The 16,510-nt window shown below is 53.0% G+C and overlaps 3 protein-coding genes across 3 annotated transcripts; 2 read left to right on the top strand and 1 right to left on the bottom strand.

Annotated features, from left to right (window-relative positions):
• Nucleotides 1-404: 404 nt before the first annotated feature.
• J4E88_010156 (uncharacterized protein) lies at nucleotides 405-1,865 on the top strand (the record flags this gene model as incomplete). Its single annotated transcript, XM_049403751.1, has 2 exons — nucleotides 405-870; nucleotides 1,105-1,865. 2 exons carry the CDS (start codon nucleotides 405-407, stop codon nucleotides 1,863-1,865), a joined length of 1,227 nt encoding a protein of 408 aa, XP_049250531.1.
• A 2,411-nt stretch (nucleotides 1,866-4,276) lies between these two features.
• Nucleotides 4,277-4,747, bottom strand: J4E88_010155 (uncharacterized protein; the record flags this gene model as incomplete). Its single annotated transcript, XM_049403750.1, has 2 exons — nucleotides 4,277-4,574; nucleotides 4,743-4,747. The coding sequence occupies 2 exons, from the start codon at nucleotides 4,745-4,747 to the stop codon at nucleotides 4,277-4,279; spliced, it is 303 nt and encodes a 100-aa protein (XP_049250530.1).
• A 9,918-nt stretch (nucleotides 4,748-14,665) lies between these two features.
• On the top strand, nucleotides 14,666-15,259 carry J4E88_010154 (uncharacterized protein; the record flags this gene model as incomplete). The annotated part of the gene is made up of 1 exon (XM_049403749.1): nucleotides 14,666-15,259. The coding sequence occupies one exon, from the start codon at nucleotides 14,666-14,668 to the stop codon at nucleotides 15,257-15,259; it is 594 nt and encodes a 197-aa protein (XP_049250529.1).
• Between the last annotated feature and the right edge of the window lie 1,251 nt (nucleotides 15,260-16,510).

Here is a 16,510-nt window from a genome sequence, read left to right as displayed (position 1 = left end):
TAACCATCTCGACCTCACTTGCTAGCCGTCTTCAATCGCAGCCACCGTCTCTCGTCAGCTCCTGGCCCCCGATCCTCTTCGCCTACCTGTCGCCTTGCCTCAGTCCGCCATCCCCCGGGACCTTTGACGTGCGCGCGGCGTTGTCGGCCTACAGCCCACGCGTCGGCGACTCACGCGTCAAAGGGGCGGTTCTCAAGCAGTCACAGGTTGTGCGGACACGACGGGGACAGCAGTTCACGAGCCGACACCGCGCTTCCGTTACACCCAGCACCATTCGCCGAGCTGGACACAACGAGTCAGGGCTGCTCTCCGCGCACAACGCGTCAAAAGCCCGGGCGGGTGGGTTTCCCTTGCGCTTGCTTCATCGCAAGGGGGATATCACTTGTGAGTGATACTTCTGCACCATGGTCCGCTGGCTTGTCTCCAAGAAGGGTGTGCCCGTGTTGGCAAGCGTCAGATCGGACCCTGCTGCACAGTCACCATGTGTCTTGGTCGTGAAGTACAACGAGGAGCCATTGCAGCTTAGCTTCCATTTACAATGCACGACTTTCATTAATGGCTTCGATGATGAACAAACGTTTACTTTGATCTATGATGCTGACAACCTGATGCGCGACGCAACTACGCTCGGCAATGATACCACGTCCCTTTCCCACGACCAGTTGACCTCCATCGCACGCGCCGGAAATCCCCAAATAAGAGTATTGGCTTTAACGCTCGCGAAGCCATGCAAGATCAGGTGCCCTTCTTCAACCGCTACCTTCACATCGAAGAGCGGATATGAGGCCCCCTTCCACCGCCTGACTACCCTCGCGAAAGCTACAGCCATCGATATCGCCTTTGACTACAATTGGGTGCACGCCAACAATCGTCTTCCTCTAGAACGCCTGTTCAAAGAATTGGGAGCGTTTTCGGGGGTCTCTGAGAGTGCCGATGGATGTGTATACGCGGATTGGGCCATCTTCTGTACCGTTGAAGAAGACCACCAACCACCACCTTCGTACACAAACGCGGTAGACGCAGGTGCATCACAAAAGCGACCCAGGCGTTGTAGGTCACCTCGTGCCACAATCACCTACTCGACGATTACTCATACGCAGATAGTTACACCACCCTCGCAGCCTGCATCGCCTCCTCATAAACGTCCGCACTACGATCAAGGGTCGCCCACAGAAGTCGCAACATCCTCACCTTGTCCACCGGGCACATCCCATCATTCGCCATTCGAGAAGGAGGAAGCAGGACTTACGAGTGCACACCCATCTCTACACACCAGTGCCCAGCTCGCCTTTCAAGACGTCGTCAACAAGGCCGTCGCGGCTCAGCTTCCAGCCGTTGTCGAAAGCATGTTGCCCAACATTCTCAGGAGCATATTGCCGGATGTCCTCCATAGATCCCTTGCTCCCAGACGATCACCATCTTCGTCGCCTCCGCCTAGAGCCAGCTGTACGCCCCAACCCTCGCCTTCCCTCGGCACACTCATAGCCGATCGCCTGGAAGTTCTGGCAAAGGATCACTTGACTTCGATCTTCGCCGATGCCAATGACCAAGCGTACAGCCTCCGTGTTCAAGCTGAGGGGGAGTTTGAGGACGTGGTTGCCGACCACAAGCTTGATGTCGACACAATCAAGGAAGACTGCATACGAGAGCTTGGTGAAGTGGTCGACGACAAGCTGTGCAAGTTCAAAGAGGAAACCGAGGAGATTGTCGAAACTGCCGTGGAAGAAGTAGGGACCAAAAGCGGTGAAATTCGCGACGACATTTGCGACGGGCTTGAAGAGTTCGTGAAGATAGCTTCTACTTCACTCAAAAAGTTGAGAGAAGGGAAAGGCCACCGCAATCGTATGTCGACGAGTCAAGACTGAACATCACGAAATATATCATTACACGATGGATCGCCATCTGTTGATTGTGATGTCACTGCCATGCACTCCTCGACGTTGTTTCTTGTCTCATCATACAACACATATCTGGTAACGTCGCATAGTCGCATGTGACGGGGGCTTTCTGACTCCTATGCAGTCTCGCGCTCCCCTAACCGAAAGCATCTTCGTCAGCGTTCTTCGCAATTAGGGCTCACTTTCTGATCCAGCTACTTTCTGGGCTTGCGGAGACGGATTTACGAACTCTGGAATCGTAGATTCAGCCTTGCGCAACGTTATGCTCAAAGACTTCACTGGTCCCACATCATGGCAGTGGTTAGCGGACTCTTGAAATGATGTCGGCGCCTTCATACTATCGCAATCGTGCGATCAGGGATGATGCAATAGGCTGACTGCATCTTCCATTCAGACCCCTGTCTAGTCCTGGTTTGAGCTGGTCATCGACGTTATACTTTGGTATACGGTATTATTGCGATAGCGTGGCTGTTCGTGCGATCAGAGCACATTCGTCAGCATCGCCAATTCATGCCGCCAGAAACGGAAGGCACAATGAATGTTGAGATAACTGTTCAGACCGAAGGAGCAGCGCGGCGTTGGCTCTGTGACAGGCGCGACGTGTCTGGTTAGCCCCTCGCATCGGCTGGAGCAAAAGACCACAACGAACCTCATCAGATCGTTCCAGCTTGCGCGGCCCGGCCAGACGACTTGTGTCGCATCGTATAGTCCGCCTCATCTCACGCTGCACACGAAAGCCGATCGAGCCCGAAGGTCTGCTCTACATCTTGTCAGCTGCCCGCGTCAATGTACGAGGTCTTCCGCCAATCACTACACATGATCACGCCAGCAGCTGTTACGGTGTAGCTGGGATGAGGATATAAGCTCTAGGAAAGCGACATCGCGGAAGAATCAAATGCCTCATCTACCAATATGTCCGACTAGTAATTGAACGAACGGCCGCAATAACGCTCGTCTCACCCTTCCCGGCATGCGCGATGACCCGAATACGATGTCGCACCCACCAAGACCATGTGCTTCTCATGTCCGCGCAGGTCGTTAAGTCTTCGCATCCAGGTGTAGCAGCTCTCGATCATGATATCGCGCTCCAAAACCTCGCTCTCGCTCAGGAAAACACTGCAGGCTGCCGTCAGATCAGGTTGAGAGTGAGGGCTTAGAAGCCCTGACTTTGGCGAAGGTCGCACTTGACTCCGGGTGGTGAAATGGAGAGAGCGCTTAGGGTCAGGTCTTGTTCAGATGGTGATGATTGTCGGCATAGTCACTCTCCCAACTTCTGACATAGCACCTTGTTGTCGGCTGCAGCGTTCGGGTCTTCAAACATCACCCTCCGATGTGCATCCAGCGGCTACAGATGCGGCTCTGAACCTTTGGAATTCTACGTTACTCGTTGGAGCCGCCGAATTGACGCAGCCGGCGGAGGCGAGCACTTATTATTTTCAACGCTAGTGTCGCCTCCGGCGTAGTGTAAGTATATATTCAGTCTATTCGCCTGCTCGCAAGATTTTTCGTCTACATCAGGTATGCGGTCACCGCTACGTCTCCATACGCTATTGCTTTACAAAAGCACCCTTTTCAAAAGCACGCTAGTTCCTCTTGTCAGCGATCGTGCGTATCTTTCGATCCTGTACTTCGCGGACGTTTTCAAGAACCGCCTTACAACTACTGCTTGCAACGAAGCCGTTGTTGTGAATCGCATATGTCCTACTCGTACTTGTTTGCGCTTGTTCCTCCACATATCAAATACGTCGTCAGACGCGAAGAACCTGTTATCATAAGAACCAAGAGTAGCATCACTATGTTTGAAGGCCACGTTTTGTTCCCAGGTAACGTTTTTGAGGTACTAGCAGTGGGCACTCATCATGCCTCTCCGTGTTCACCATATACACCAACCTCCCACGCCACATCCATCTCAACTCAGCATTCAGACTAACTCTTAGTCCTGCTTCCGCGGTAGGAGCAACAAAGCTCATCCGTGTTACGAAGTCTGTAGCACATGCCAATCCCCAAGATAATAGAAAAATTGTGTCTCTCTCCAGTCAAGATGCCGCGGCCTTCACACAACGGGCGTTGCGAACGCTACCAATGTGTACTTTTCCATCGCGTGTCGTCAGGCGGGAAACCTTTATAGAACGCGACTTCTCGCTAACACCTACCCGGGTCTGTAATCATCGACACTCGCGGCTGAACATGCAGCAAGTGCGAACGGCCAAGACCCCCTCTCACAAGTCGGAGATTCTAGCTCTAGGTAAACAAGATTATTGCGGCAATTGTTTATTCATAAAGGCAGACTAAAAGGCAGTACGGCTTAAGGAAGGAAGTCAATGTAAAAGTCTGCTCATTTCTGTTCGCGGATCCCTCAATCTCCTCTCCCCATCTTCTTAAGAGCTGTACAGCCCGAAGCTCTTCGGCCCAACGTATGTCTCCTGCCCGTCCTTCTTCTCGATCTGGTCCGCGGAGATGGTGTGGTTGCCGACCGTAAAGGAGATCGGTGTGATCTGCTGGCTCACGGAGAAGTTGAGGCTGCCATCATCTTCCCTGATCACGGCAAAAGTGCGCGAAGATCTCTTGCATGTACCTTCGGAGAGACTCGGAAGGGCTCCATCGCCCTTGGCAGACGTGTCGCATTCTGTGGGGATTGTCTCGCCGTTCGCATGCTGACGGACTTCGAAGTCGTAGCTGCGCACTTGTTAGATGGGTCACGAGTGACAAGGAAAGAAGACGTACTAGCACAGTCCGCCGTCAGCGACACAGTATGCAGAGAAGTTGTCGACATCGTATCGAGGCGTGACATCGGCTGCGGCGCTGGCCACGGCAACAGCAAAGAAAGACGCAATAGCGGAGAACCTCATGATGACTGGGAGGAGGAGGTATGGATTTAGAAGGGAGATGAGAGCTCTTCCGATGTTGTTACAAATGGACAGATCAGAAGAGGTAAGATACGGATAACTCGAGGTCTTTACGTTGGCGACCACTCTACGCTTACCCACCGCTACATTGCGCGACTAGCTCCCTTGGTAAGCTGATCGCGAGCACGTTACGTCCTGCCTCGTTAGTATACCCTATTTCCACAGCGATCTTTCTATGAATAGCGGTGTGCGGCTCGATGTGGAAGCTTATCCTGACGTCTTACCCCCGCGGTATCGCCGAATACGATGTACGAAATGACCCGAGACTTCCGTGACTGCCGCGGCTAATGTTGCATGGTGCGCCGACGTGGTGCATGCAATTCTGCCTAGTCTTCGGGCATAAGCATCATCTTGTTCTGCGGCTTCTTCTGCATGATCCGTTGTTGTACGAGGTCAGGCGTACGTGTGATTGTAGTGTGCGCGGTATCGAAATTGCTACGCTTCCAGGATCTCTCGTTTGTGATATGGATGTATGCGATGATGCGATGAACATCATCCTGCCGCATGAACTAGTAGTCCCCGATGTGAACGCGCTCAATGCGGACGGCAGCCGACCTCGCGTTGTGCTCGCGCTGCTCTCTTCTCTCTGAGTCGGTGGTTGCTCTTCCTATAGTTATGTGTACCAGCTCGTCGTGATACTCAAACAACTGCCTGGCACAGTCAGGGCAATACTGAAAATGACGGCAAACATGATGTCAGATTGTCAAACGGCGCAGGGCGGCAATCCGCTCTATCTTGGCGCCTTACGACACCTTCGCTTTCGCAATGGCATGTATTATGTTGCCCTGGAGGCTCGTAGGAAATCATCAATCAAGGGGTTGAGCCCAAAACGGAACATGGTATTCTCTGCGAAAACGTAGGCCTCTCGCAGCATATACTTCGTGAATATTAAGAAGGGGACAATCCTTCCCGCTGCAATGCGTCTTGCTGAGTTCGTAACTCCACCAACCCTCCGCATAAGCTTTTACAAATTCTTGTTGGCTTGGCATGCGTCCTCCGTTCCAGATCTTGTTCATCCAATTCCACGACCGAATGAGTATCGACAGAATGTCATCGCGCTTGTTGAGGGTTGAGTGATGCGATGAGTAGAACGGGTGGATATACGGGAACGGTAGATTGGCGAGGAAATGAAGCGTCGTTTTGTAGGCCAGAGCAAAGTTACAGGGGCACCAGGTCTCAAGTTCCTCTGATGAAGCAGGTAGCGATGCGAGGTCGAAGCCAGAAGTTGAGAAGGCAGTGGAAAGATGGTCCCGCAATCGGCACGGAGGACATGTACGGTTCCTGTTGATCATAGCGAGGTCGTCGTCCGGAGGTTCATATCGAAGCGGCTCCCAAGGGGCGGAGGCAAGTGGTCGTGAATCAATTGTTCTCCCATACTGGGCAGAGCAGGGAAAGTCGTGGCATTGACTGAGTATCTCCCACGCATATCGCCCACGCTCGAAGATCTGGGATCTAATCTCGAATTCCTAATCCAGTCAGCCATGCATGCGCAGAATCATACAGAATGAGGAATGTACGCTTAGCTGCTGGCTACCTGGGGCTAACAGACTGGTCCAGTTTGGGTGGTTGTGGGGACTTGGACTTGGACCAGCCCAACACTTCCTGAAATGTTTCCACCCCTCATATGCGTCTTTCCAGGGCTGTTGAAGGTCGGGATAGACGCGTGAATAGCCGCCGAGTATGAGGTCTGGATCAGAATGAAGAAAGGTCGGGGGGCAAGCTGACGTCCAGCCGGACAAAGGGCCAGTAGCGTCATTTCTAGTCGGTGTAGTGAGGTTGCCGGCATCGAGTGAAGAGGAAAAGGAGCCCAGCAATAACAGAATAGTCCAAGATACAATCGTCTTAGCGAATGGTCGTTCTAGAAAATAGTTAGCAATGCTGGGACTTGGTTTGCAGGGCGAGAAAACTGGGTAGTGATGAGCTTACTCCAGATAAGCCATCGAGTTCCCTTCATTGCCACACCACCAACAAACGCTACAATTACACCGAGAATGCGAAAACTCATTGTTCCGACGTGCCAGACACTATTGAGAAGTTGCGGTGGGCTGTGATTGGGGAGCTTATCGGTGAACCGTGTGCAACATTGACGAACTTTTGCTAGTAGAGGCAGTGTTGGCAAAGGGTTTCTGTCAAGGTAGGCCAGCTGGTGTGCGTCGAGCGGGATACTAAGTGCTTTTCTGTACCTGGGAAATTGAAGAGTATTGTTTCGATCATCGTGCATGCTCGATACGCTTGGGATGCTGGGCCTACGATTTGCGTTCCTGATCGGTGGAGACACGAACTCCGAAGCGACGTGGAGATCTGACAGAGGAATCGCCATGGAGAGAGGGAGAATGAGCTAGATTCTGACTGATGCGAATCGTAGCAAGATCTGGGGCTCTGTCAGAACATCATATTGGTCATGAAAAGATCAATTCAACTTGCATGGCCACGAGGGAGCTATACTGAAGCAAAGTAACTTCCCTGCTAGATTGAGTGGCGGAGATCTGGTACAAAGAGACCGCGCACTCGGGCAGTACGGATTCGGCGGCAACAAAGACTTCCAAGACTCCATTCATCGCAACAATGCCGTCCTCGAAAGGCTTCCGGCACAGCATCGTCATCACTCGGGAAGTCTACATTCTTCCCAGCTGCGTAGGCATTTCTGAACGGCTATCAGGCTACGCCCCGTTGTTCATCAGGCAAGGGTTCCAAATGCGAATGCTGAGACGTTTCTTTGGAAGCGTTCCGCCTCGATGTCTCTTTGTTACCTTTTGTTTGGCAACTGCATCCATCATGAGTTCCTCATGGAGGTGGCGGCATCGGGCTTTGGTGTATGTGTGAGTGCGCATTGTCCAGACACGTTGTCCCCGGTAGTAGACCGTGTACGTAAACCCAGAGCGTGACAAGAAAGGATCACAGTCTACCAAAAGCACTAGATCGTGGCGGTTGTCTTTGAACAGTGTTGCGAGACGACGAAGAGAGGACTGCGCGCCACGGCAGCCTGTCTCGGCGTCATTCAAGAGCACTGTGTGAGGATGACACCAGATTTGTCAAGCCGAAGGGCCGCTCTCCAGGCCTAGTATGCTCCCCTGGATCTCCGATGAGCTATCCACACTCTGCTTCCCCAAAAAGATTCGCGCCTATCATGTTCGCCTCCGAGTTGTATGCATGGAAGTCGGGCTGGGCGTGGTCGTGCCGGTCTGCAAGGATCGCGCTATTGTATTGTGATCATGCGACGGATCGGGCAAGATGCGTGTCGGTAAGAGGGACTCGTCGGCGAGGTTCGATTCAGCGGCGTGACTTCTTCCCTGATGAGATGTTAGCGACGAAAACAAGGATTGGATGCCATGTAAAACCCTTACCTGTCATCATGAACCAGCCCACTGTGCTTCGTCCATAGCCTGCTTCACATTGCATCGCCCAAGCCTTGGATTCATTCCTATGCCGTCGAAACAACCACAAGCATCTGCACTGGCAACCCTGACAAACGCCGCAACTCTGCGTCAGCCCGTTGGGAGGTCGTGCTGAGGGCGTACCCTGAGCCGCACGGCTTGTAGTGAAAGTTGCCGCAGGGCAGCCTTTGCTGACGATGCGCAAACGACAGCCGGGTCGGCACAATGACCGCATGCGACTGTGTCTTGACTGCGCCATCTTGCAGCTCCCTCGGTTATACGTCCACCGGCTGCGAGTCGTCGGTAAGGCGGCGGTCCGGTACCAAGGCCCGGCGCATAGCCCGTTGTTGGGCGACGGAATGGGTCGGCGGGTCGGCGTGCCCGCTATGTGGCCGTTGCATTCGTTGCAGTACCCAGCTTCCAAGTGCGCACCTTGTCCAGCCAAGAGAGAGATGCGAGACCCGAGGAGACAAGAACAGCCTTGATATGGTGTTCGTCGCGCGCGGCATTCGAGAGTTGGCTATGGCAGAAGCATCGAGTGGGTGAAGGCTGCGGTGATGCAAAAGAGCATGTGAGCGTACTCGCACATTGGCGTATGAGCAACGCAGAGGCGCGGTATCGGTTGCGCGTGTTGTCGCTATGGGTCTGGCATCGCGATGGTGCTAGCGACGGCGTGTCCGCTAGGGTAGCCAAATGCTATGGGATGTACGTCGATCTATTGAGCGCGATACCATGTGTTGTAGGCGACATCCTGGGTCGCGTGAGTGTGCGGTCGGTGTATCGGGTGGTGTACGCAGTCGGGTGGGTGGTCCTGGCCGGGGCGGCGTGTGAGTTCAGGGCCCTCTGGCCGTCGCAATTCTCTCGAGTCACGCGACCGGACGGACGAGGCTGCGCGTACGCGTGTGGGGAAGGAGAGTTGAACATATCGAGTGAGAGGAGCGGGTGGGCCATGGTAGGTCATGTCAACCGCCGTGCTGGGTACCATGACGCCATGTTTGTGAGCGATGCGTATGGCTAGCAACAAGTAGCGATTGAATGCGCATTGACGGCTATGGCGATGAGTTTGTGGCTTGTTTGGTGCTTCGAGGTGGGGTCGGCATGTTGATGTGTGATGGTGAGGGCGGCTTACTGAGGGTGGCTCGCTGAGGGCGGGGCCTGGCGCGGCGTTCCTCCAACGCGGCCCGGCACGGACCGCCGACAGGCGCAGCTGCAGGCACACTTCGCCAGTTGTCGTGCGCCTTCCATTGGCGTCGAAACCGTGAAGATTTGATCACGATCCGACTGAACCAGGAAAGAACAGCAAGGGCCAGCACACAGCATGATGGCCGACCACCGAGCGATGCCGCCGTCGCATCTTGGACTGCACATGTGCATATCCCAGCGTCCACAGCCAGGCACCGTCGCCCATCTCTTTGAACCAGATGCCCAATAGCTCGACCAGCTCGGCGTTACATGCCCATGTGCATACTGCACAAACTTAGCAAGAGAAGCATTAGCTGTCTCCACTACCACTGTCTCCCCGATGCTGCAGTTCCAGTCTCGACGACCCCAGGCCATGTGCCCGCCTGCTGTTGTCTCTACCGCTTTCGTGTCGTCGCGATGAAGAAAGTCATCGACAAAAGTATCGTGCGCGGGGAGACGCCATATGCCAGGCGCAAAGCACTTTAGCCAGGTTGCACGACCCTGCTTGAGGGCCGCCTCTTGCGCTGCGGCCATGCTCCGAACAAATGTAGCATGCTTTTATAATCGCGAGAAGGGTACGCGGCTGAGCATGATTACGTATCTGCAGTCATTTGCTTCGCTTCGCTCGATTGGGCGACCTCGTGGCACGCGGGCACGACTTTGGGGTCGGACTGGATGAATGACATCGAGGAATCTAACATCACAAATGGCTGTCAGTATACAATGAACAATCCAAGTAACATGCGCATTATTTACCAGGCGACAAAGAGTAAAGACTGCACCGACTGAGGACGGGCTGCGAACTTCGCAGTGCCGTGATACTACGCACTGAAAGCTGGGCTAGCACAGCAAAGCCGTCGCATGTCAGACACTCTAGTGGCCTCAAGTAGCGAGAGGGAAAACATTAGCACCACTATTGCGCCTCTCGCAACCCGTGCTAACCTCAACACCTGCGTACGTGAACCAGTCTGTTCCCACCATGCAGAATCAGGGACATGCATTCCCGACAAACATTCATGAACGCATAACGCTTGCCCAACCTCTTATAGACCCGCTTTTGAGCTAGACAATAGAAGGTAGCAGCTCCTCTTGATAGAAGTTTGCTCTGTAGTCCAAGCCTCAAGGCAATGGTTCTGCTGTCCTTGTGGCTCCGCGTGACCGGACGCCGCAACTATCCAGTCTGTGGACTAGATCGCCGACTGCTGCGCATACCCACCGAAGACTCTGATTCTATAGTACTTCCAGGTCCCAAACCCTTCTTGATACTCTGTAGTCGCTAGCCCATGGTACAAACTTGCAAGTTGCGAATCTTCGTCAGATGTTCGAGACATGCCAACACGGTGTTCAATCTCCCCAGAGCCCTACAAATCATCTTGAAGCGTTTGTCCGATTCTGAGAACCGGGGGATGAGCAGATCATAACGGTTCGACACGACGGTCATGGAGATGTGGCTGGTGTTGATAAGACATTCAGCGTCGTTTGCGAAAGCGGCTCGTTCTGGCAGTCGACGCAGAGAGTTGATCATGACGGTGCAGTCGCGCGCGCTCTCACATTCCGTTAGCTTATTGCGCTTGTAACTCGCCGTGAGATAAGAACTCTTAGTACTAGGGCTGATGTGTTGCTAAGTTCTGTGAGGGTAGGCGCTGTCGTAGAACGTCCGCATGCAGAGACTTTTCTCTGTTCTTCATCCAGAATATCTCCTCAGCGGTAGAAAGTACAAACTCCTTGACTGTTTAATGAGCAGACACACAATATTTGCAAGCAGCGTCCGGCTGAGCCCGCGGGAATGCGTTCGGCATTTGCTCATATTTCTCATTCAACAGGAGCGGAATGAAGAGGGTACTGAGCCGGCATCTGATTTAAACACTGATGTGTCTACGGCCCCCGGGAGGCTCTAGTTTCGCCAATGTTAGGTGTCGAAAGCAGCGGCGTAGCATCTCGGCCTCGTTTCCCCACATATAACGGACGCGCATGACTTTGAGAAGCTTCTAGCGTGAAAGCTGATGAATTGAGTCTCCTCGGCATGATACTGTCAAGCTTCTTCGAGACCCTCCAGATGCGCTTGTAGCTCGGGTGGGCGTTCATCATCAGGTAGTCCAGCTGAAGACCGCGACAACGGTAGGCCCGTTTGAAAGCGTGGGCGTTGATGAACTCGCTCGTCGACGACGATGACACCGATCCAGTCTTTGCTGACAGGCCAAAGAAGTTTTGGAGAAGTCTCATGTTGGCTTGGGTAAGTGGTAGGTCATCGAAGAGGGCCTTTGCGTCCCGGGGTAGCTTGCGAGAACCAGACACGGAGGTGTAGTCTCGCTTACGCTCATGTGATACGATGCGCAGTCTGGTACCTCAGCTGTGGAGTTGAGAATTCGTGCGGTCAGTGGAGGTGAGGGTGTCAGTACGGTCGCAACGCCTCTTCTATGAGACCGAGACCCCACCGGTTATGCCTCTACTCGTATCAATCGGGAAGTACCCCATCAACTGCTTGCGATATGGAACCTTGTATCGCCATCATCGTGGAGTCACAACTATTGAATGATGGCATCTACCTCGACACTTGGTCGGGAGGCTGGAGGGGCGACACTATAATCTTTTTTGATCCCGAAGGCGCGTCGGCCACTAGAACGCGAACGAGGCTAATGATGAGAGGTACTAAATCGAACATTATTGCCCGGCGAGGGAATGAAGCGTTAGTGGTAACGACACTATGCCGGCGTTATAACAAGAGGGCATTGCCCAACGACTTCAAGCTTCATGAGTTTGACAATAACCGCTACTAGGACGTCGAAATAAGCACTCTGTATGCCTTGCGTTTTAAGAGTTTGATATGCATTCGCTGATAGGGACTGTTTGTGTGGGGCGGTTTGGGTCGCTGTTATACGAAATCGCGATATGGGGGTAAACTCGCCTTTAGGCATGTTAAAGTAATACCTCGTTACATGCCCTGGGACAAATAAGGAGTCAGGATCTTCCTGGTCTTCTTACTTGCTTAAGGCCGAGGGTTACGCCTTCATCCTATGTGGCGTGAGTGGGGAGCTGCCAGTTATGCGCATTGGCTGTGGTCGAGATGTTCTGACGAGTCGTACTCGCCATCCGTGGCATTTGGCGGCGGCAGATGTGCTTGTAGATGTTGCTGAACTTGTGAGCCTTGGAGTAGATGTTTGCAGTAGTAGCGGTCGGAGAGTAGGAAGGTCGCTTACGTCACTGGAAGCCGGAAGGGCCGGCAAAACTTCGGTGCGACACATGCATTCGGCATGCTTCCAGTGACGCACGCAACCCCGCCCCCATCACTGCCCTCTGCCGTCTACCATTTCAAGACCACGGCTGTCCGCCCACGAGAGAACTGAGCTCTCCCAGGAAGCCTTTTATTTCCCCCAAGAATGCCAAGCCACGATTATCACGCTGATGCGAAGTCTGAGGCAAATGCCACTGGAGGCACCGTTCATGCCATTACGTCAAGAACCTCGTTGGGACAAGGAAGCGGATGGTTCCTCCACCATGTGGTTACTATATTCAGTATGTTAGTCTGCACGCATTAATTATGCAGCTCATAGTCGCAGTGCGCTTATCGCAATAGCGCGCACTTACACAAAGCTTCATCTTCTCTTTTCTCTTCGACAGTGTATGGCGTGGCGCCTGTCCGGGGACTGCTGCCCAGCCTACTCAAACAAATGACACGACGCGTCAGGATCAAACTCCTTCCAATTCAGCTTCCGATCCGACAAGATGCTATTCTCGAGGACGGGTATTGGAAGATTGAAATGCCGTCACTGAGCGACGGGCTTGTCTGGCCACCGCACATGTCATTCTCGCCGCCGCCGAAGTACCTAGGACCCGCGGTTGCATCTCCCGACTCCCTCTTCGGCAGGCTATCTCAAGCCACTCCGTAAAACTAACTGCTGCAATTGCTGGTAGAGCTGGCCAATTGCAGAGGTGATGGGTACAGTTAGCAGTTGCTCTTCTGAACATCGCTACCTCGGATCTTTGGACTAGTCTGGGAATGATAGCGCTTCTCCCTGCCGACCCCGCAATGCAGGGTCATATCATATACCGCAGTCACCCGCAACAAGCAATTTGCAGGAAACCCCGTATGGTCATGGTCAGATACCGAACATCTTCGTTGTGATCCCTGCTGAGAGCGCATACCTGCGGGGCATCATTTGCCGGGACACAACAACCGAATACTTTACTCTGAATACGACATCAAAAGGAAGACGGGAAACTATTGATTAACATCGATCAACCACCGGCTATACATATAGCGCATGTATAGCGTACGTACAGCCCAGGAGTATATCGGCTTGAGGACACGGCCATGGCTCCCAAGCCAGACACGCTGATCGAAAGGCCTCAGTGGACTCTCTGGAGGCACTTCGCGATATGGCCCTGACATGACTACGCGATCAGGTACATCTCGGTCATCTGCATCGTTACCTGAAGAATGAACACCCAATCCACTGAATCTTCTCTCGAAATAAAAAGCACAGCAGAAGGCCGCACAGGAAGTGCTGATTTCTTGAGAGACAAAGATCGTGAGCCGCGTCACACGGTACTCCTGGTGTATGTAGCTGTGGACGGTAGCTCATATCTTGATTATCCAACAAGTTAATGTGTCTTAGGCAACAGGAACAACAGACTGCCGTCTGCCATCCAGCCGTGGTCCAGTCATATACATGCGATGATAGCATTCTAGACGACCTTACACACACCTGTTGACCTACAAAGCGGCTGCTTATCTCTTGATTACCGACGCGTCCGTTGCATCATGCGCGCGCCTGAGACTTTAAGGTAGCACTGTCTTTTCCACCTCCCGCACTAGTCAACAGATCGTGTCGGTGAAGTGAACATGACTACCTCATGCACGCTCATTGCAGTCTCTCCAGTGTGCTGAGTCACACTACCGATCTACATGATGCTGAGTGCGGAACTGCAGCGCTCTCGAGTGCTTCTTACCGCCTGTCAACTTCAAGACTTGTCCGCAGTATCTACTGTCTCTGCGGATGAACCCAGTGAGTCCATCTCATGCAGACGCCATCCATTACGGCCCATGAGCACGTTCATATGCCACAGCGGGCGCACGCCGTGGAAGGACTTTGTCTCACAGCATGAGGAATGTCAGTAGTCAGACTGTCTCATCCACCGATGGACAAACACGCTCACACAGCGCCAAGACACTAGCAAACGGGAGTACGCGTGCAAAACAAACTCGACGCTCCCACATTCGATTGAACTACTCACCGCTCTCACAAGATATAAAAAGAGAAGATTTCAGTCTTCCAAGCGCTCCATTGGAGCTACCGCTCTCATCATGGCGCCGCGCAAGAAGAGCGTTCTCCCCACGGCCACCGAAACGCCCATCTTCTCTACGGCGCAGCGCAACAAAGCCGGTGTCAAGAAGCCCTCTAAGACGGCGAAACAGGCACAACAACCCACGGTCGCTCAATCTCCCGTACGCCTGCCCCCGGCTCGGCCGCTATCGCCATTTCATTACGACGAATACGAGGCACCTCCATCACCTCCACCTCCGCCATCGTCCACCCCCAAAAGTCCCAGGAAGAAGAATACAAAGCCAATCATCCCGTTCGACAAGGTCACCACAATCCCGATGTCTCAACTGCGAGCTCAGCAAGCCGACCGCTCGGCCATCCTCAGGAAGGGTTCCTCACTCATCCCGCGCGATCCCGCTGTACACATTTACAACTTCCACAATGCATGGCGCAAGCACCTCTTCAACCGCGATATGGATCCAGCTTTGCAGTTCGCGGCACCAGAGTTGAGGACGATGCTGGGCTTGAGTCCAAAGTGGAAGGATCCGACCAAGACGAAGGTTCCCAAGAAGAAGACCCCGTTTGGAGAGGGCTTCATGGCGCTTTACAAGGGCGGAGAGGATGAGGAAAAGTAGGTGTACCTGGTTTGGGATGTGGAACATCTGTGAGAAGTTGTCACATTGTTGATAAGGGAACTAGGTGATGCGCGCGAGATGACGGCTTTGACGATGGAGTCTCCCGGTCCCAGGTAGAAGGGTTCCATGGAATCTTGTCGTATTGCTCTTGTACCGGAAGCGCCTTTGCTAGTGCCAGCGAGCTCTTTTGCCTCAATGTCACTACAAATTTGAGTAGTTCTACTCATACATTCTCCACAGTTGCTCTTGATTAATGGTGACGAACAGGTGTGATGATAAGGTTCCCGCAGCAGATCATACGCTTGCCCTGCCGTGCAAAAAGTGAGTGCTTCCATATCAAACGCAAGATGACCGGAAGGAGTACGTGTTGTTCGATTTCACCACCAAAGATTCGGTAGAGGATTAGATCAAAGATTCCAGCGCGGGCTATGTCATTCAGTCTCTTTCAAAACACACTTCGAGATGCTGAAGCGTGACCAGCGTGCCAACCTCTGCACAAAGCACACCTAGCCAGATACTAGTCAGACTTGACAGACCGTTAGCTGCGTGCCTTCGTAATGCTCAGAGCCTTCGGGTGTTTCATGCGAGCAAAGATCCATCACCAGCACCGTTGTGCAGTTGACCTGGATAGGAAGCAAGGGTGTTATCGCCGTACGAAGTCGCTGTTTCACCATTTTGGCCATAATTGTCTCCACGACCTTCCGAGCTCACATAAAGTGTATGTTAAATAATGAGCCATTGTTCTCGTCGCATTAGATTTGCCTGTACCAGAGTAACAAGAGGACTGAGCAAACGCGCACAAGATTCCAGGGCTCAAAACCCCAGGTCAAGCATCATCAACGAAATAGAAGTTTTCATCGCAGCGGCAATATATCTGACAGAACTATGGTGTCGATGCGGCATGACTGTACAAAGTCTGACCGTTGTTCGACCAACATGCAGGCCAGAATTTGCGTCGCAGCGAGGCAAATCTGAGACAACAACGCATGTCTCGTGACAGGCAGTGCCAAATGTCATGCCACTACGCACTTGAATGAAACGCTAGAGTAGACCTGATAGTAGCAGTACACCATGGGTTGAACGCTGAAAAGATGTGGTGACATGGGCGTGGATAATCTCGCGCACCGCTAACGTGCCTGTGTACCAGCCAGATCATCCCCGTACCGGTAAGATGTCTGCCTTCATGCCTCCCACCATTCCAGATCGTCCATATGCTCGGAGATAGTCAGTCGGGTACTGGCTAAGAAGCTC

Source organism: Alternaria novae-zelandiae (assembly GCF_023758075.1).
Source record: "Alternaria novae-zelandiae strain BMP 2774 chromosome Unknown scaffold_29, whole genome shotgun sequence".
Taxonomy (NCBI): domain Eukaryota; kingdom Fungi; phylum Ascomycota; class Dothideomycetes; order Pleosporales; family Pleosporaceae; genus Alternaria; species Alternaria novae-zelandiae.
The sequence above is the reverse complement of the archived record's forward strand: the minus strand, read 5'-3'. Positions and strand labels throughout refer to the sequence as shown.